Consider the following 21,095-nt stretch of genomic DNA (forward strand, 5'->3'; position numbering starts at 1 on the left):
AATAAATCCTCAACAGTGTCACCAGCAAAGCACCCCCACACCATCACACCTCCTCCTCCATGCTTCACGGTGGGAACCAGGCATGTAGAGTCCATCCGTTCACCTTTTCTGCGTCGCACAAAGACATGGTGGTTGGAACCAAAGATCTCAAATTTGGACTCATTAGACCAAAGCACAGATTTCCACTGGTCTAATATCCATTGCTTGTGTTCTTTAGCCCAAACAAGTCTCTTCTGCTTGTTGCCTGTCCTTAGCAGTGGTTTTCTAGCAGCTATTTTACCATGAAGGCCTGCTCCTCTTAACAGTTGTTGTAGAGATGTGTCTGCTGCTAGAACTCTGCGTGGCATTGACCTGGTTTCTAATCTGAGCTGCTGTTAACCTGCGATTTCTGAGGCTGGTGACTCGGATAAACTTATCCTCAGAAGCAGAGGTGACTCTTGGTCTTCCTTTCCTGGGTCGGTCCTCATGTGAGCCAGTTTCTTTGTAGCGCTTGATGGTTTTTGCAACTGCACTTGGGGACACTTTCAAAGTTTTCCCAATTTTTTGCACTGACTAACCTTCATTTCTTAAAGTAATGATGACCACTCGTTTTTCTTTACTTAGCTGCTTTTTTCTTGCCATAATACAAATTCTAACAGTCTATTCAGTAGGACTATCAGCTGTGTATCCACCAGACTTCTGCACAACACAACTGATGGACCCAACCCCATTTATAAGGCAAGAAATACCACTTATTAAACCTGACAGGGCACACCTGTGAAGTGAAAACCATTTCTGGTGACTACCTCCTGAAGCTCATCAAGAGAATGCCAAGAGTCATCAGAGCAAAAGGTGGTTACTTTGAAGAACCTAGAATATAAGACATATTTTCAGTTGTTTCACACTTTTTTGTTAAGTATATAATTCCACATGTGTTAATTCATAGTTTTGATGCCTTCAGTGTGAATGTACAATTTTCATAGTCAAGAAAATACAGAAAAATCTTTAAAAGAGAAGGTGTGTCCAAACTTTTGGTCTGTACTGTATATCTACAGGAGACTGGTACAGCGATGGGAAGTAAAATGGCTCCACAGTACGCAAATCTTTTCATGGCTAAGCTTGAAAGTGACTCTTTGTCCTCATGTCCCATCAGGCCTCTGGCCTACTATCGTTTCATTGACGATATTTTAATCATCTGGACGGGGTCTGAGCAACAGCTGAAGACGTTCCGTGAACACTTTAATCGATTTCATCCCACCATCAACCTAACACTCAACTACTCCTGTACTAAAATTAACTTTTTGGACACCATCATCAAGCTTCAGAACAATGAAATAGAGACATCCTAGTACCGGAAACCAATCGACCGTCCTACATACCTTAAATGGGACAGTTTCCATCCAAAACACATAAAAACCTCTATTGTTTACAGCCAAGCCATCAGATACAATCGGATATGTTCCAACCCTATGGATAGAGACAAACACCTTGATGGCCTCAGAAACATCTTTTTGAATCAGGGCTACCATCCAAGAACAATTAAGAACCAGATTACAAGAGCCACCGGAATATCAAGGAATCATCTCCTACATTATAAAACCAAACAAGAAAGCAGCCGGGTGCCTCTAGTAGTCACCTACAATCCAAATCTGGAGGCTCTAAGGAGAGCTGCACGGAAACTACAACCCTTACTACAAAAAGATGCCCGATTACAATCCATATTTCCAGACCCCCACTTCTGTGTTTCAGGCAGCCCCCAAATCTAAGAAGCATCATTGTCAGAAGTTCCCTGTCATCTCCTCCAGCTACAGGTACCTTTCCTTGCAACCAGAAAAAATTTAAAACCTGTCCGTTTATAACGACCACAGACAAGATAAAGATCCCCAATTCACATCAGGACTATAAGATCCCAGGTACGTTCAGCTGTATCACATCTAACGTAGTGTACTTAATTATATGTACCAAATGTCCAGCTGGGGGTCTTTATGTAGGGGAGGCAGGGCAAAAACTTAGGACAAGAATGAATCATCATCGCCACACAAGAAAAGAAAAAAGAATAGATCTACCTGTAGCCAAGCATTTTTGTTCCCCTGATCACAGCATAAAAGATATGAAATTACTGGTATTAAAAGGTAACTTCAAATCTCAAAGAGAAAGAAGAATCTCAGAATATAAATTGATGGTGACCTTTAACACTTTCAGAGCAGGAATGAATGTGTAGCATGTATTTATTTCATTCTACACCAACTAAGGAATGTGCCCCTCAGACTTATAAGGCCATCATAACACTGGACCTAGTCACAGGACAATAAAACCTTCACACTCCTTATCTATTAACTGCTAAAATATTTATAGGCAGAACTGTTTATCTCTTCCATAATAACTCTGCTTTCCATCACCTGTCTTACCTATTGCATTATTTTTGTGTCTTATTGTGTATAAATATGTGACTCTTCAGATTTTTTGGTATACTATGCCTGATGAAGAGACCTGAGTAGTCTCGAAAGCTTGCAATTTGTTACCATCTTTTCGGTTAGCCGTTAAAAGGTATCAACCACTGAGGACTCTCAAATCTCAATAAAGTGTTCAACAAATTAATCCAATCACTTTTCGTCTAAAACTAACTACTACGCTAAAAATTCCTAATGCTTTTTATATCTCACTACTACGTCCTCTGGTTCTCAACAAATTTTCTCCTATGATTAAGACACTTTCTACTTTTGGCACTGGTCTGGACACAGGGTATGGGATTAATCCAATTCCTAAACGTAGGAAGGTTTATGGGAATGTTTTCTACTTAATAGACTGGAACAGCTATGGTCACGACGAGAAATGCTGGGTAACCAAAAAGGACACTAATGCTCCAATCTTGCTCAAGGGATTTTCATTCCAAGCACACTCTTTCTTCAGCTACTGACTCTTTTAGGAGGGGCCCTAAAAGGGGGGAATTATTACACACCTGTTTCATCTTCACAACTGAGCTCCACTTCCTTCCTCTATAACCCCCTTTGTTGTGCTTCACATCAGGTTTTACATGTAGCCATCTAACAAATCACATAATCTCCAAAAACTTTTTAAAACCCACTGGACAAGGCCCACGAGGCTTTTAGAGGTCTCACCCTGCTTCTGAAAACTAAAACTGTAAGGTGTTCTGTTGCTGTTTGGAGATGGCCACAATACAGTGTCTTCAGTTATCATCTCCTCAGACTTCTGTGATTTCTACAGTTAGCACCTACTGCTCCTCAAAATCTACTGGTTAAACAATCGTTGGTAGTAAGCATAATGAACAGATATTTAGAGACACTTCACTATAATGCATTCATCTTTGCAATCTACTACTAGATTTCTACAATCACTCAGACCTGCTGGTTAACCCTTCCATTGCTGCCTGCTGGTTAACAAGTAATTTGCTGCAGCACCACAAACTGTTACTAGAGACTGTTCACCGTTATATGTGCTTCGGTTTCTGCTACCTACACGCATGTGTTGCTTCAGATCTACCGTTTTCCTCTTCCTTTACCCTTCTGGCTCTGTGGCTTCTAATGTGTCTTGCCTCACTTGTTTGTCTGCCATCTAGCATATCCTTCCTGTTCCACATGCCATGCAGCCTTCTGTACCAAGGCCATTGGTTCGTGTGTCAACCTGACTTGAGGCTTAGTGAATCCACTTAAGCAGGTAAGCCTAACAACAACTTTCTTCTATTATATAAGAAAATTAAGGTATTTGCACCACTAAAGCTCCTTACTGTCCCAAAAACTGCATGTACAACACTCTTTAACCTTTGCCTGTGTTTGGTAATTCTGAAAAGTCAATCTTTTACTGGTTTGCTTTATGTACAGTACGACTACTATAATGTCCATTATTCGTACTGTCAGTGTGAGGACAATTAAACTGAGTATATATTCTTTTTCATATATAAATATATCTATATAAAATACACAGTGTACACCAGGTGAATAAACCCAGCTCCATAACAATGACTTGTTCACACACAAAAGTACTCCGCGTCCTAATCTATCCCCGGTGTATGACAGCCGTCAGGGATTGCAGGCTCATAGCACTGGTCAAGGCATAGTTTTACAAGCCATTGAGACAAACAAAATGAAACACATTCCTCTACAGAAAATGTTCTAACTTTTGGGACAAGCTGAACCTTTTCTGACAGAATAACGCCATCCCTATGTTAGGTGGAGCTTCATTCATCTAAATCAGGGAAGGAGAATCTTTTTTCTGCCAAGGGCCATTTGGATATTTATACCATCCTTCGGGGCCGTACAAATTGTGCGCTAACTTCGCCCACAAAGTACGTCCTGATGCTGGCACTGGTGTCAGGACGTAATCATTCATTGCATGCGTCTCAGCGTTCAGTAGTGATCACTGCATGCGCATGCTGACAGAAAAAGAAGACATTAATGGGCCAGTGGCCGTCAAAATACAGCTGCTGGCCCAAGCACTGCAGTACCTGGGAATATGCCCAGGGGCCAGACAAAAGGTCATCGAGGGCTGTAAACGGCCTGCGGGCCTGAGTTTCCCCACCCCTGATCTAAATCTTCGCCATGAAGTTCTACTTTTTCCCTGCAGCACCACGAAAGGAGATTGACGGTCTACGCTTTACCCAGCAAAATTAGCTATTTTTAGGTGGTGCCAGGAGCGCGGCTCCACGGACTGCATTTTCAAAGGTATTGTCTCTGATGAACGTTCAGTATTACATGGCATCATCATAATCACATAAATCAAATACTTTGTGACCAATACTCATCAGCAACAAATGCTCTTAGATAACGCAAACCACTATTAGATGCATTCATTCATCCCACAACACAACTGTATTCTCCAATGATAGTTAACTGAATGTAGCTTATTCCACTGAAGAAGCCCTCCCCTTAACTTTTTTTGTCTGTGTAAATCTGTATTTAGTGTACAGTCAGTGTGTTAATATACTCATCTACCGTCGTCTTCTCCAGGTATCCCACACCGTTCTGCTCCTCTTCTGAGTGGCGTCACCGCTCAGCAGACTCTCAGAATCACTGTATGCGTGAGCTGGAAGTCTCTTTTACAATGCAAGTCTATAGAGCTATATGCTGAGCCTCCTTCTAAATCTCCATAGACTTACATTGTAAAAGCCACTTCTGGGTCAAGCTGAGCACAGTGTGACCTGAAGAGTCAGAAGAGCGGTGACATCACTGAGAAGAGGACCAGAACAGTGATGGATACTGGAGAAGACGGCAATAGCTGAATGTATTAGCACACTAACAGTACACTACACACACATATACACAGATTTAGTCTAATGGTGCTTTATGAAAATATATTGCCAACCCAATGCCACAAAAGAAATACTGCTCCAAGTAATTGATCAGAAGAAGATGAAAAATCTTGCTCATAAAATGGTTGTCCCATTTGGAAAAATAATTTTTAAATATTGTTATAGAGAATTACAAATTAATTGAAAGTTTCTCTCTGTCTGGAGGACCTGGAACTTACATGTATTACAAGAAAAACCCTGTGGTGGAAATGCAGAATTAACCACTTTATGCCAGGCAAATAGCAAATACCCAAGAACCTGTAGAATTTTAGGGATCTCTTCTAAAAAACATGGACTGTCCAAAACAACCAACCTCCTTGACTACGTTAAAATATCTATCTGGTTTCAGTGTTTCTATTTCCAGATCAGTATCTTCATAAAGGAGAATGTAAAGGGATGGATGAATAGGATAATGAGATCATAAGCATGGTCCCTTGTTCATCTAACAGAATATTACAGTGTATACGTCACCACAATCCAACAAACAACCTATAATAAGGTCAAGTTTAAGGGTATAATGCTCTTCCAGACAGCAGATTGGTGAGGATGTTTTTAACAAGCTGTTAAATAGTAAGAGCCTATTCACATGAAAGAGGTTTAGGTGCTTGGGATGTCCAAATGTAGATTGGACAGTACTTGGACTAAACACTGATCAATTAATTGGTCAATTGGACAATTCACATTTGCAATTTTACGTATTAAGGCCAGGCTCAGAGGAGCATGTGAAAAATCGGACCATTTTCATCCAGACAAAATGGACGATTTTCATCCGTATTCCATTTATATGCTAATTGTGTGTCATCCAAGTCTGATTTTTACATCAATATGACATTTAATTTAATACATCAGAAGTTAAAAAAATTACAAGACCAAATACAGTTTCTTATGTTAATAATTGCAATGTATCCAAAAAAATCGGATGCTATACGGATGATCCGTAAAGGATCTGATTTGGGTTTTTTGTGCACCCATAGACTTGAACATGTGAGTCTCATCTGAAATATCAAAATATGGAAGAGACTACTGCATAATGTGATTATTTTTTACAAGGACACTTGATCGATGTGAAAAACCTGTCATCTTGACATCCCAACTGAATACCTTTGGTCTGTGTGCTGTTCAATTACAATACACCTGTCTGAATGAGCCCTTACTTAAAGTGCCTGCTATAAAAATCGAACCAGGCACTACATTGCTTCTTAAAGGTGCTTCCAAAATTAACACACCGTAAAATAGGCCCAAAGTCAAAGGGCCTGTGAAGAAGTTAAGGCATATGGGACTCACGCGGGATACAACTGGAAAGTCATATGTTTTTCACTAGTGAAACAGATGAGTTTTACATTGTGCATCTGACTATAGTTTAACCAGTTCAAGAACCAGTTACAAGTCACTTTCGTCTGTCTATGAACAGGTGCATTTTCTTTTTTTTCCGTACATCAGGTTTCAAGAGCTACAAAAATATTTTGCAATCAGATAATAAAATACTTTTTGCCTATTTTCTTTATGATACATTGGGACCAATTTTTCATATAATTTTTCAATTTTTTTTGTTGTTGTCAATATTGGTTAAAAATGTAAGACTAAAAGGAAATGTGTGTCTATTATTCAGATTTTCTTAAAAATGTTTATGACCACAAGAGACCAATAAAATAAATTGTAAATTGTGTTCAATTTTCCATAGCAATTATTTTTATGTATCAGACACACAGGTCTATTGTTCAAAGCTAGAAATTGCGATTCAGACTGGAAGTGACTTTCTTTTTTATCCGCTGCTTTTTTATAGTTAGTTTTTAATTTGTTTCACACGCTGAAAAATAATGCTCCTGATCCCTCCCAGCACCTGGTGACCACATGATAGCTAGAATGGGAGAAAGAAGCGTTGTTTCTGCTTCCTATACTGTACACATAGCACTCATTCAGCATGGTGCAAAAAGAAGTTAGGAAGACAGAGATGTTAATAAACCATCTCTGCCTTCTCTACGGGGAGTCCTGCTGTCTGACATCTGGTTCCCTGTGCCTGCAGCTGCTTGATATCAATGCAGTTGCTGACTCTGCAATGACATTCTAAAACATTGTAGAGCTCTATGTGAACAGTCCATCTTTTTAGATCATTGGGCGGTCTGTAATAGTTATGAATTATTAGCACAATATTTATTTAAATTGTGCAGCAACAAACATTCTACTCTCCTTCTACCTCCTGCCTTCCCCAAAGACATGGCAGATATCAGAGTTACCTTACGAGAGATTAGCAGTGCAGAAAACCAGCTTTAGGCTGCACTCACACATCCATGTCTTAGGGCTCTTGATGCATGATACATGTACTGGCCACAGGTCTCCTGACCCGAACTCATCAGCCTCACAGACATATATGAGGCTACACTGGTGGACAACCACAGAAGAGGTCCCATGTGCAAGAACAGTGTATAGGCCCTTTGTAAGGCTTATCATAATGCACAATTCCACCTGATTTGGAGGTGGAAGTGGGACTCTTTTGAAGTTTGCCCCTGTGAAGCTGTCGAGTTCAAGTCAGGAGACCCACGGAAAAGAGGCAAAAAGTCCATGCATCACAATCTACACTCAGATCACACCACACATGATGTGTGAATTCTGCCTTAAAGGGGTTGTCCACTACTCCGACAACCCCTTCTGAATCCCTACGTTTCATTCCCATAAAATAATAGCACATACTCAACTGTGGTGCCAGCGCTTTTTCTACGGTGTCGGCACTGGCTCTCCCGGGAATTGTGTGACATTGTTATGTTACGCGATCCCTGTAGTGTATCATCGCTGGTTTCACTCTCCCCTCCTTCGAATGAAGAAAGGAGCCACAGCTCTCATTTTCTTCAGATGTCGGTTTCGTTCTTAGGAGAGGAAAGTGAAGCCAGCGCTGATTAGTCGCAGGAATCGTGTGACATAACAATGTCCCGTGATCCCCCGGAGAGCCAGTGCCGAAACCGCTGAAATGGTGCCGACACCGCAGGCGAGTATAAGTGTTATCAGTTATTTTACTGGGAGGAAACACAGAGATTTAGAAGGGCTTGTCTGAGTAGTGGACAACCCCTTTAACTGAAGCTTCACCTATTTTGGAAATGTGACCCCCTTCAGAGTCTTGATACAGTTGCCTGGTCATTTTGAGCACTTTAATAGAAAAATATATTAGAAATGATTCATTATGGAAAAATAAAGGTATGGTTTAATGCAGAAGCAGTGAGCATGAAAACTGACATAGTGAGGACTGAACCATAGAGCAAAAGATTGTAAATAATATAAGTTCCAGTTGTAGCAATATACAAAAATTGTCTAAATGTTGCGAAATTTACCTCTGGTACTCCCATTTTTCTACATGCTTCTAAAAAGTTTTCCACATTTCTTCTGCATTTGGCCATGCTAAGCCTCGGCTGAAAAATAAAACACATACAATCAGAAATGTCAGAAAAATGGACCATTTATACACATTATAAGTCTTTCCTCGGTAGTGGATGGTGGAAATTATAGAACATTTTTCATTATTGCTTTAATTATGGCAGAAGATAATATTTCCTTTTGTGGGTAATAGGCTTCAATATTCGCTCTCGTCAGCCAAAAAAAATAGTCTCCGCATGTATGTGTCCAATCAATTCCATAGAAGGTCATGTAATTGTACCAAAAGTCAACCTTCATTTAACTCTTTACGGTCTTGGTTTTTAAGGGACTTTAACCCTTTAGTGACAGAGCCAATTATGTCCTTAATGACCAAGTTAAATTTTACAATTCTGACCAGTGTCACTTTATGAGGTAATTACTCTGGAACGCTTCAACGGATCCCCCTGATTATGAGAATGTTTTTTCGTGACATATTGTACTTCATGATAGTGGTAAAAGTCCCCGCCCCGCATGCTGTTAAACACCCCCCAAAAAAACATGCAGGGATTGCCCGTGCATGATAGGCAATCCCCACGTGTTTTTTTGGCTGTATAACAGCCACGAAACATGCGGGGTGGGGAATCGAGCATGTCACTCGAGCACCCGCGATACTTGGTGCGTACCCGCTATGAAAACTCAAGCAGCGAGCACTTGCGCTCCACTCTAATGACGACATATTCAATATGACAACCTAATGTTATCAAATTCTGTCGTACATCTGGTATCAAAATGCTCAACACTAGTCGTCATATCATCATCATCATCCCAATCATAACCCCAACACAACCATAATTCCAACCCTAACCCAACTCTAATGTTAACCCTAACACAACCCTAACCCTAATCCTAACACAACCCTAACCCTAATCCTAACACAACCCTAAGCCTAACAGCAAAGAATGGAAAAATATATATATTTTTTATTTTATAATTTTTATCTAGCTAAGGCGGGGACAAAGGGGGTTTGATTTACTATTTTTTTCTTTTGATTACTGCGATAGGGTCTATTATAGTGATCAAAATCACTAATAGGGAAAATTCCCTATTGTTACCGGGTACCAGCTGGCAGACCTCGTGGCCGCACTGCGCATCGCATGCGCCTGCCATTTTTTTTTTACAGTAAGATGACGGGGGGCCGGGGAACAAATCAGAAGATCCGGGGGACAGTGGAGGTACTGGGAGAGCTCGGGGGCTTCATTTCTCTCTCTCCTGACATGTATGTCAGAGGAGAGAGAAATCATTGCAATCGCGGGCACAGTTTTTTTTTTTCGTGATCGCCATTATTCACTGAATAACAGCGATCACATGATTGGGGACCGGAAAAAAAAGGTCCTGATCATGTTCTCCATGGGGTAGCTGAGACCCTGGATATTTTCTTACTCTGGGGGGCGCTACAACCTTATTCACGATCGCCGTTTTAAAACGGCAATGAGGGAATAAGGCCCCTTAACGGCTGCCGTTTTAATGCGTATCGACGGGCTTATTTAATACGTATGAGGGCTTATATTCTGTGGGACAAGTTGTAGTTTTGAAATGCACCATTCATTTTACTATGTAAAGTACTGAAAAATGGCAAACACATTCCAAGTGGGGTGAAATGGTGGGGAAAGAAAACGCAATTTTGCCTTGTTTTTTGTTCTAATGCAGTTCATTATGCGATAAAAATGACCTGATAATATGATTCTCCGTGTTAGTATGATTACAGCAATACCAAACTTTTAAGTTTTTTTTTATATATTTTATTTTGGCTTGAAGCAGGCTCAGCTCCTGAGCCGACTTCATACAGCCCTTAGTGACCCATGACAGAAATGAATGTCACAAGTCGTTAAAGGGTTAATATCTTTTCCATCCTTTATAGCACCACAACATATGGCGATATTCTCCTCCCTGTGAGCCGATAGGACAGGGGGAAATCTCTGTCCCCATTGTATATTTTAAATCATATGGATTACACAGAATTTTCTATCTGTTTTCATTTTAACCATTATTGCATTAAACTTGAGCAGCCTGATAGCAGGTCCAGGCTTCTCTGCCTTCAGCCTGCCACTTACATGTGTCATCGCCACTGCTCCGGCAGTCATTTTGCATGTGGATATATATTTATTTACTATGGGTTTTAGATTCACCCAAATCCAGTTTATTTGGCGTCTTCCTACAGACTAACGCTAGGTTCACATCATGTTTTTTGCCACACGTCAGTAGCTCCATTGGGGCTCCGTGTGAAGCCCTGAAAAACGGGATTCTGGCGTATCCACCATTAGACCATTAAGTTTAATGAAGCAGTCACTTTGTGCTTTACCTGACCCCTTTTTTGGTAGCTTACACCTTTTTGTGGAGGCCACAAAAAAGCAGTGAGGGTGATATTGATGAGCTATGCTATGCTAAGAATATACTGATAAGTGCGGATATTCCTTTAATTTGTATCAATGTTTGTTACTCTCAAACACATACAGAACAAGTAGGAACCATACTGAACTTACAACAGCAGGTGAGGGCACATGGATACTCCCTACCGACCGAGGACGAATTTGATTAACTAAATGGCAGAGGACAACTCCATCCATCAAAGCGGATCCAAGGTCTTCAGGTAGACAGATTTTTAATCTTATTTCAATGTTCTGAAACACAAAAATGGACATTTTTACACTTTACAAATAAAAAATATACAGTGACAAAGTAGTAATACAACTGATAACTATCTTAATAAAGCTTGGCATGCTTTAAGAAAACTGTAAGGACAACAATACCATATGTATACCATACCTGTAAGGACCACAATACCATATACAGCTCTGGCAAAAATTAAGAGACCACTGCAAAATTTTCATTTTCTCTCATTTTTCTCTTTATAGGTATATTTTTGAGTAAAATGTACATTGTTGTTTTATTCTATAAACTACTGACAACATGTCTCTGAAATTCAAAGCTAAAAATTTTGTATTTATTTGCAGCAAATGAGAAATCGTCAAAATAATAAAAAAGAAACAGTGCTTTCAGACCTCAAATAATGCAAATAATGTTGTTCTTATTCATTTAGAAACAACAATACTCATGTTTTAACTCAGGACGAGTTAAGAAATCAATATTTGGTGGAATAACCATGATTTTTAAGCACAGCTTTCATGCGTCTTGGCATGCTTTCCACCAGTCTTTCACACTGCTTTTGGGTGACCTTATGCCACTCCTGGCATAAAAATGTAAGCAGTTCATCTTTGTTTGATGGCTTGTGACTATCCATCTTCCTCTTGATTACATTCCAGAGGTTTTCAATGGGGTTCAGGTCTGGAGATTGGGCTGGCCATGACAGGGTCTTGATGTGGTGCTCCTTCATCCACACATTGATTGACCTAGCTGTGTGGCATGGGACATTGTCCCGCTGGAAAAACCAGTCCTCAGAGTTGGGGAACATTGCCTGAGCAGAAGGAAGCAAGTGTTTTTCAAGGATAACCTTGTATGCGTCTTTATTCATACGTCCTTCGCAAAGATTAACCTGCCCAATTCCAGCCTTGCTGAAGCATCCCCAGGTCATCACCGATCCTCCACCAAATTTCACAGTGGGTGCAAGACACTGTGGCTTGTATGCCTCTCCAGGTCTCCATCTAACCCTTAGACGACCAGGTGTTGGGCAAAGCTGAAAATTAGACTCATCAGAGAAGATTACCTTACTCCAGTCCTCTATGGTCCAATCCTTATGGTCTTTGGCAAACTTCAGCCTTGCTCTCCTTTGCTTCTTATTGATGAAAGGCTTTTTTCCAGCTTTTCATGACTTGAGGCCTGCCTCTAGGAGCCTGTTACGAACTGTTCTTGCCGTGCACTTCACACCAGCTGCCATTTGCCATTCCTTTTGTAGGTCACTTGATGTCATCCTGCAGTTGCTGAGTGACATTCGAATAAGATGACGGTCATCCCGGTCAGTGGAGAGTCGCTTTCGTGCCGGTCTGTAGCTTTGTTGTCCCCAATGTCTGCTGCTTGACCTTGTTGTAATGGACTGCCGTCTTCAAAATTTTAAGGATGGAGGCAACATGACGCTCACTGTATCCCTCTGCTAGGAAAGCCAGAATTGAGCCCTTCTTTTCCTCACTCAATACTTTTGGCATGATTAAAAGTTATTTTTTCATTAAAATTACTTTTGGGCTACTCCTATCAATTGTTTTGCAATCCAGCTTGTCCTATTGCAAGAGGATTGTGAAGACCACAGCATTGTTTTTTATACTTTCCCTCGTTACATAAGATTTGGTTCAGGTGATCATCTAATCATCTAATCAGAAGCACATTAAGTAGAATGAGGTGTACTTTGGTTGGAATTCAACTGACACTGGAATGGAATGGCTGTCAGACATGTAGCGATGGTGATTTTTAGAAAACTGTGCAGTGGTCTCCTAATTTTTTCCAGAGCTGTATATATATATATACACACACATGCATACGCTACATATATACCTACACACTCCTCAGCACTAAAATTACAACACCAAGAAGGAAAATCATGAACTTATGAAAACCACAGGGTGGATAGACATGTTAAAGATATGTGAATGATGAAAAAATGGAATCAAAATTTTCAAAACATCTAGATTTATTCAGTATGGAATATGAGCGCCACATGCAGAAATGATGCACTTACACACCTTGGTATGCTATCACTGAGGTTATTAATGGTTGTCTGAGAACCATGGTTGTTCTGCCATGCACTTGGACATGTACATCATCAAGATCTGCTTCTGACAGCTCATTTTGCCAAAGAATGATGTCCCAGATATGCTTAATGGGAGACAAGTCCAGTGATGCTGCAGGCAATGGTAGGACAATTAGACAATGTAGGCTGCTCACAGTAGAACAAGCAACATGCGACCTGGCATTGTCATGTTGAAAAACGACTCCTGGGACATTTTGGAGAATGGCCACACCACTGGTTCCACCAACAAATTAATATAATGTCAAACTGTTAATGTACCTGGAATGAAGACTAGAGTGGTCTGACTACTGTACATTATTCCACCCCACAGCATAAGCATGGTGTTGACCATGTGGTCTCCAGACGAATCTCTAGTTATTATTGTGTTCAACACAAAAGAGGGGGACTCATCGCTAAGGAGGCTAAAGCTCCATTCCAGCCTCAATTGCTGTCTTGCTCTGCAGCATGTTAGCCTTAGTGTGAGGTCAATGAAACACCTGTAACTGGACAACTGGTTCGTAGCTCAATGTTGAGCAAACATCTTCCGATGGTTTGTGTAGACACTGTTTGAAATCCTAGTCTTAGTATATGACTTCCAATTTCACTTGCAGTTCAGGATGGATCAATCGTGGAACCAGTGGTACGGCCATTTATTGAAAGTGTCCCATGTGATGTTTTTCAACACGACCAAGTCGCATGTTGCTCACGCTACTGTGAGCTGCCTGTCTGGCAAAAATATGCTACCTACCGTGGCCTGCAGAGTCTCCAAAGTTGTCTCACATTCAGCACATCTAAGACATCGTTGGTCTGCAAATGGAGTTGCCAGCAGCAGATCTTAATACTTTGCCCAAGTTCAATCAGTGTGGCAGAACACTCCTCAGATAATCATTGATGACTTCATTGATGACATGCCAAGGTGTGTAAGTGTATGTATTTCTGCATGTGGAGAACATAATTGATACTGAATGAATTAAGATTTTTTTTTCGAAAATGTTGCTTCCATTTTGTCATCATTTGCAAATTATTAACTTGTCTATTCATCCTGTAATTTGCAGAATTCCACAACTTTTCCTTCTTGTGTCGCAATTTCAATGTTGAGGAGTGTGTATGCTGTATATGTACACATATACAGCATATACACATATACGGTATATACCCCGAGTTTGTGCAGATCTGACTGTAAGATCTGTTTGGACTCTCTCCATTATCCCTTGCACAACCTCATTTGTGGAAAACCCTCTTTAACTCACAGAATTTGCTAGACTTTGGTAATAGATAATGTTGCTTTTCATAGAATGCCTCCACCTCTACTTTGTTAGAATCCAGATAAGGAGATGGTGAATCCCTCAAAATCTGAAAAGTTTGTATAACTGAGTTCTGCTATTTTATTTCAGATATATGGAATGAAATGCTAAAAATGAACAGTTACCTCCCGAAGAGTGTCTACCAGTTCCTTTTCCTCTCTCATTTGTTCCATTTTTCTTCGTATTGTAAACTGGGGATCTATTGCTTCCAAGTTCCTCTGTGGTCTAATAAAAACTGGAATGTGATGACAGAAAATGAACAGGTGACCATTTCCAAAGTGACTTCCATCAAGAATAGACTTACAGATAACATCATGAGGAGCGAAGACTTATCATGGTGAAGAACACAGACTTATCATGGTGAGGAGCACAGACTTATCATGATGAGGAGCACAGACTTATCATGGTGAGGAGCACAGACTTATCATGGTGAGGAGCACAGAGCCATGTAGTAATGATGTACTTAGTATTACATATTCCATGACTTCTGTGGAATAGATTCCTCCTGCATGCAAACCTCATGAACCATTGGATCTAAAACACCATATAAATATGGCAAAAAACCTAAAAGCATTACGGAAGAACAAATAATAAAAGGCTCATGCTTAGTCATGCTCAATAGGTATAAAAGCAACAAAAAAATATCTGTAATCTAAATGATGTCACAAAGCAATGCAGTCCACGGGTCAGACTAGATGTGATTGCACCTCTGTACTTGTTGGAAGTATGTTTTATAATCTGAGGGCACATATACATTTAGTAGTTTCGTACAATATCTCATATTTTCTCAGAAAGTTGTTCACGATCAATCATTTTATATATCTGGGGGTTCAATGATAAGTGGAAAGTCTACATGTTGCTTGCTTTGTATAGGGGAAGCCATGAATAAGTTGGCCACACTTTCATGTGTTTCCACATTGCTGATAGACAACCCTTTTTGCTTTTTGGCTCTGCTGTGTTCATAGAGGAACATACACTGCTCAAAAATATAAAGGGAACACTCAAATAACACATCCTAGATCTGAATGAATGAAATATTCTCATTGAATACTTTGTTCTGTACAAAGTTGAATGTGCTGACAACAAAATCACACAAAAATCATCAATGGAAATCAAATTTATTTACCAATGAAGGCCTGGATTTGGAGTCGCTCCCAAAATTAAAGTGGAAAAACACACTACGGGCTGATCCAACTTTGATGTAATGTCCTTAAAACAAGTCAAAACGAGGCTCAGTATTGTGTGTGGCCTCCACGTGCCTGTATGACCTCACTACAACGCCTGGGCATGCTCCTGATGAGGTTGCGGATGGTCTCCTGTGGGATCTCCTCCCAGACCTGGACTAAAGCATCCGCTAACTCCTGTACAGTCTGTGGTGCAACGTTGGTGGATGGAGCGAAACATGATGTCCCAGATGTGCTCAATCAGATTCAGGTCTGGGGAACGGGCGGGCCAATCCATAGCTTCAATGCCTTCATCTTGCAGGAACTGCTGACACACTCCAGCCACATGAGGTCTGGCATTGTCCTGCATTAGGAGGAACCCAGGGCCAACCGCACCAGCATATGGTCTCACAATGGGTCTGAGGATCTCTTCTCGGTACCTAATGGCAGTCAGGCTACCTCTGGCGAGCACATGGAGGGGTGTGCAGCCCTCCAAAGAAATGCCACCCCACACCATTACTGACCCACTTCCAAACCGGTCATGCTGAAGGATGTTGCAGGCAGCAGATCGCTCTCTACGGCGTCTCCAGACTCTGTCACGTCTGTCACATGTGCTCAGTGTGAACCTGCTTTCATCTGTGAAGAGCACAGGGCGCCAGTGGCGACTTTGCCAATCCTGGTGTTCTGTGGCAAATGTCAAGCGTCCTGCGCGATGTTGAGCTGTGAGCACAACCCCCATCTGGGGACGTCGGGCCTTCCTACCACCCTCATGGAGTCGGTTTCTAACCGTTTGTGCAGACACATGCACATTTGTGGCCTGCTGGAGGTCATTTTGCAGGGCTCTGGCAGTGCTCCTCCTGTTCCTCCTGGCACAAAGGCGGAGGTAGCAGTCCTGCTGCTGGGTTGTTGCCCTCCTACGGCCCCCTCCACGTCTTCTGGTGTACTGGCCTGTCTCCTGGCAGCACCTCCAGCCTCTGGACCCTACGCTGACAGACACAGCAAACCTTCTTGCCACAGCTCGCATTGATGTGCCATCCTGGATAAGCTGCACTACCTGAGCAACTTCTGTGGGTTGTAGAGTCCATCTCATGCTACCACGAGTGTGAAACAACAACCAACATTCAAAAGTGACCAAAACATCAGCCAGAAAGCATTGGTACTGAGATGTGGTCTGTGGTCCCCACCTGCAGAACCACTCCTTTACTGAGGGTGTCTTGATAATTGCCAATAATTTCCATCTATTGTCTATTCCATTTGCACAACAGCATGTGAAATTGATTGTCAATCAGTGTTGCTTCCTAAGTGGACAGTTTGATTTTACAGAAGTTTGATTTACTTGGAGTTATATTCTGTAGTTTAAGTGTTCCCTTTATTTTTTTGAGCAGTGTACATTTCCCCTGCAATATTGGATAATATGCAATGTTGAAAAATAATTGTTGAAATAGAAACTAACGACAGCAGCAATTTAAGGCATTTTTTTTATCGCCAGAACATGCTTACAGATTGTGGCGCTCAGTGAGTTATAAGCCACACCACAAAACTATCATGTAGTGCCATTAAATGGTGCTGGGCATTACCAAACTCTAGTTATTGAGGTAAGAGATTTTGTCATATTACTGAACATCCATAGTGGCATAGTTTGCTGGAGATTTTAATGCGTGAATGCTAGGTCTTATAAATAGAAATCTAATCTCCTCTGGTAAAAGAAGGATAATGGAGTAAAGTGGGGATCGTGTAGGGTACAATACTGATACAGTAGTTTGCGAAAGTATTCACCACCTTGGCATTTTTTGTGTTTTGATACCTCACAATCTGTAATTTCACTGTTTTTTAGAGGGTTTGCATCAGTTCATGTAAAGAACATGTCTACAACTGTGAACATTTTGTTTTCATTTTATTGTGAAGCAAACAACAAATAGGACAAAATAACTGGAAACTTCAGTGTGCAGAACTATTCACCCCCCCCCCTAAAGTCAGTACTTTGTAGAGCCTCTTTTTGTGGTAATTACAGCTACAAGTCGCTCTGGATAAGTCTCTATGAGCTTTCCACATCTTGCCACTGGGATTTTTGCCCATTCCTCAAGGCAAAACTGCTCCAGCTCCTTGAAGGTAGATGGTTTCCTCTGGTGAACAGCAATCTTCAAGCCTGATCACAAATTCTCAATTAGATTAAGGTCTGAGCATTGACTAGCCAGTTCAAAACATTTACACATTTCCTCTTAAACCGTTGCTTTAGCAGTATGCTTTGGGTCATTGTCTTGTTGGAAGGTGAACCTCCGTCCCAGTCGCAAATCACTGACAGACTGAAACAGGTTTTGCTCAAGAATATCCCTGTATTTCACACCATCCATCTTCCCCATAACTTGGACCATTTTCCCTGTCCCTGCTGCCGAAAAACAGCCCCACAGCGTGGTGCTGCCACCACCATGTTTCACTGTAGAGATGGTGTTCTTGGAGTGATGAGCTGTGTTGGTTTGGCACCAGAAAGTGTTTACCTTGGTGGTCAAAAAGTAAAATTTTGGTCCCATCTGTCCACAGCACATTCCTCCATACATTTGGGGAGTCTCCCACATGTCTTTTGGCATACTCAAAATGAGCCTTACAATTTTTGTGTAAGTAAAGGGTTTTTTTCTGCCCATTCTCCCACAAAAGGCCACCTCTATGGAGTGTACGGCTTATTGTGGTCGTATGGACAGATACTCCAGTCTCTGCTTGGGAACTTTGCAGCTCCTTCACGGTTACCTTTTTGGCCTCTGGGCTGCCTCTCTGATTAATTCCCTCCTTGCCCGGGCTGAGAGGTTTGGTGGGCGGCTCTCTCTTGGCAGGCTTGTTATGGTACCATGTGCTTTCCATTTGATGATAATGGATTTGATGGTGCTCTGTGGGATCATCAGAGATTGGGATATTTTATTTTATAACCCAACCCTGACTTGTGTGTCTCAACAACGTTTCCCCTGACTTGTTTGGAGATCTCCTTGGTCTTCATGGTGCTGATTGGTTAGTGGTGCCTCGGTCTTAATGGTGTTGCAGCCTCTGTGGCCTTTCAGAAAAGGTGTGTATATACTGATAGACCATGTGACACTAAGATTGCACACAGGTAGACTTCCTTTCACTAAGCATGTGACTTATGAAGGTAATCGCTTGCACCAGAAATTTTTAAGGGCTTCATAGCAAAAGGGGTGAATACATATGGACATGACAATTTTTAGCTACTTGATCCCATAAATTTAATTTATGCCTATATGTTTCAACTTAGACTATGTAGTGCTGATCCATCACACACAAATCGGATTACAATAATATTTAAACACAGGCTGTAATGTAAAAAAATGAGTAAAAATCCAAGGGGGTGAATACTTTCACAAGCCACTGTATATGTAATCATCTATTATATTATCCCTGTACAGTCAGGAGAAGCAGACCGCTTACATCACATTAAGACCTATTTTAAGACGATGTTTCACCGTTAGTTGCATTGATATTTTGTGTGAACAGTTTGCAGAAGGTCCTTTTCTGTTCCGCATGACTGTGCCCCATCCGGGAAAGCAAGATCCACAGAGTCATGGCTGAGTGAATTTGGTGTGGAAGAACTAGACTGGCTGCACAGCCCTGACCTCAATTGCATCAAACCCCTTTGGGATGAACCAGAACAGACACTGTGAGCCAGAACCTCTTAACTAACACCAAAAATTCCCACGAAGACACCTACAAAACTTTGTAGAAAGCCTTCCCAGAAGAATGAATGCTGCTATAGGGGTAAAGGCTGGACTAACTCCATATTACTGCCTATATATGTATAATGAGATGTTATAAAAGCTCCTATAGGTGGAATGTGTAGGTCCCAATGATTTCGCCCATATAGTATAGCTCTGAATTAGTTTTCACAGCTACTGCATTTTAAAAATGTAATTAAGCTTTTTAACCACTTGGGGGAAGCAAAGGACAAGTTTAGACTCCTGGATCAGCACATGACTGCTTCTATAATAGTCATTAAGACTCTACAGAGAAAGGTCAAATTAAAGTTTTTCTTGTTCTTTCTTTGTGCTCTTTCTTTCAATCCCTTCATAAAACACCACTGTCTATGCTCTATTTTTTTTCAGGATTCAAATTAATTGTTTTAACAATGAATGAATAGGATATGATAGGAGCCCACGGCATTACTGATTATAAGTGTTTATGGCCCCAATTCATTAAGACTTGCATCTCATGTCTCAGTCTTAATTAGGGAAACACAAGACTACGAGCTAAATTCAGCAAGACCCACACGTCACTTAATGAATTCAGCTCATCAGAATTCATTCTATGACTATGGGCTTTTAGCTAAAAAGGCGTCAGAAGAATGGACATGTTTTTTTAATCATGGATATCCTATATTTTTTTTCACTAAAATGGAATAAAGATTTAACTTTTTATATATGCCACATGGATCCCTCTGTTTTTTCCGATGGTCAACGGACTGGGTTCCAAGTGAGCCAACTAAGGAGCTGCCTTTTCAATTGACACACGGTGAGGCTTTTCCTTTACTTCTCTTTTGTACACAACAGACTGTTGTCTGTATATTTTTATGCACATGATATATGATTACATTTCTGATGACCAAAACTGCCACCGAGCGGAATACCGTATAATAATACCCTATTACTTAGTCGTATGATGATAGCGATCCTTGCATCGCGACATTAATATAGAAAATATATTGTCCATGGCAAATATGCAACAATACGGTGGATGGAATCTGAGACCTAGTGATGTAACGTGCTGTAGCCGGCTCATTTTCTCACTCTCCCACCTGTGCACGGTGTTCTGGGCTGGTAACAATGTACCTTCTTTCAATATGGAAAATCCTTACCTAAACAATGACCTCATCCTATATCTGGGTAAATATCGTTTCTCTTATCATGTGAACTTTAGCTTTGTTTGCAAAGCTGCATGTGAAAAACAGGTAATTATGGTCATCTAATAATAAGCCTTTGGCGGGATGAAACTGATAATAATGAAGCTATAAAGATTTTATTTTCGCAACAAGCATGTAATTAAAGGGGTTGTGCACTACTTTTATATTGATGACCTATTCTTAGGATGTTCAGCTGTGCAGCCCCACAACTGATGACATCTGGCTGCCACTGACACCAGGAACACCTTATTAGCAGGGATGCAGGGTGTCGGACTAAGGACAGTTCATAAAGCACTGAAGCCCTGCTATGATCGGACGATCGCAGCTTCAAGTCTTCTATAGGGACTATTAAATAAAGTAAAAAGTGAAAAAA

At 40.9% G+C, this 21,095-nt stretch overlaps 1 protein-coding gene across 2 annotated transcripts in view; it reads right to left on the minus strand.

Annotated features, from left to right (window-relative positions):
• LRCH1 (leucine rich repeats and calponin homology domain containing 1) overlaps positions 1–21,095 on the minus strand; it is a 247,834-nt gene that overhangs the window by 34,965 nt on the left and 191,774 nt on the right. For both annotated transcript variants that reach the window (XM_073663838.1, XM_073663837.1), the window contains 3 exons: positions 14,791–14,900; positions 11,167–11,304; positions 8,605–8,682 (listed from right to left, as the gene is read on the minus strand). In XM_073663838.1, coding sequence (XP_073519939.1) covers positions 8,605–8,682; positions 11,167–11,304; positions 14,791–14,900 — 326 coding nt within the window. The remainder of the gene's footprint in view (positions 1–8,604; positions 8,683–11,166; positions 11,305–14,790; positions 14,901–21,095) is intronic.

The sequence above is a fragment of the Phyllobates terribilis genome, unplaced genomic scaffold (genome assembly GCF_046119375.1).
Source record: "Phyllobates terribilis strain yellow unplaced genomic scaffold, ASM4611937v1 Scaffold_2__4_contigs__length_985480577, whole genome shotgun sequence".
Classification (NCBI taxonomy): domain Eukaryota; kingdom Metazoa; phylum Chordata; class Amphibia; order Anura; family Dendrobatidae; genus Phyllobates; species Phyllobates terribilis.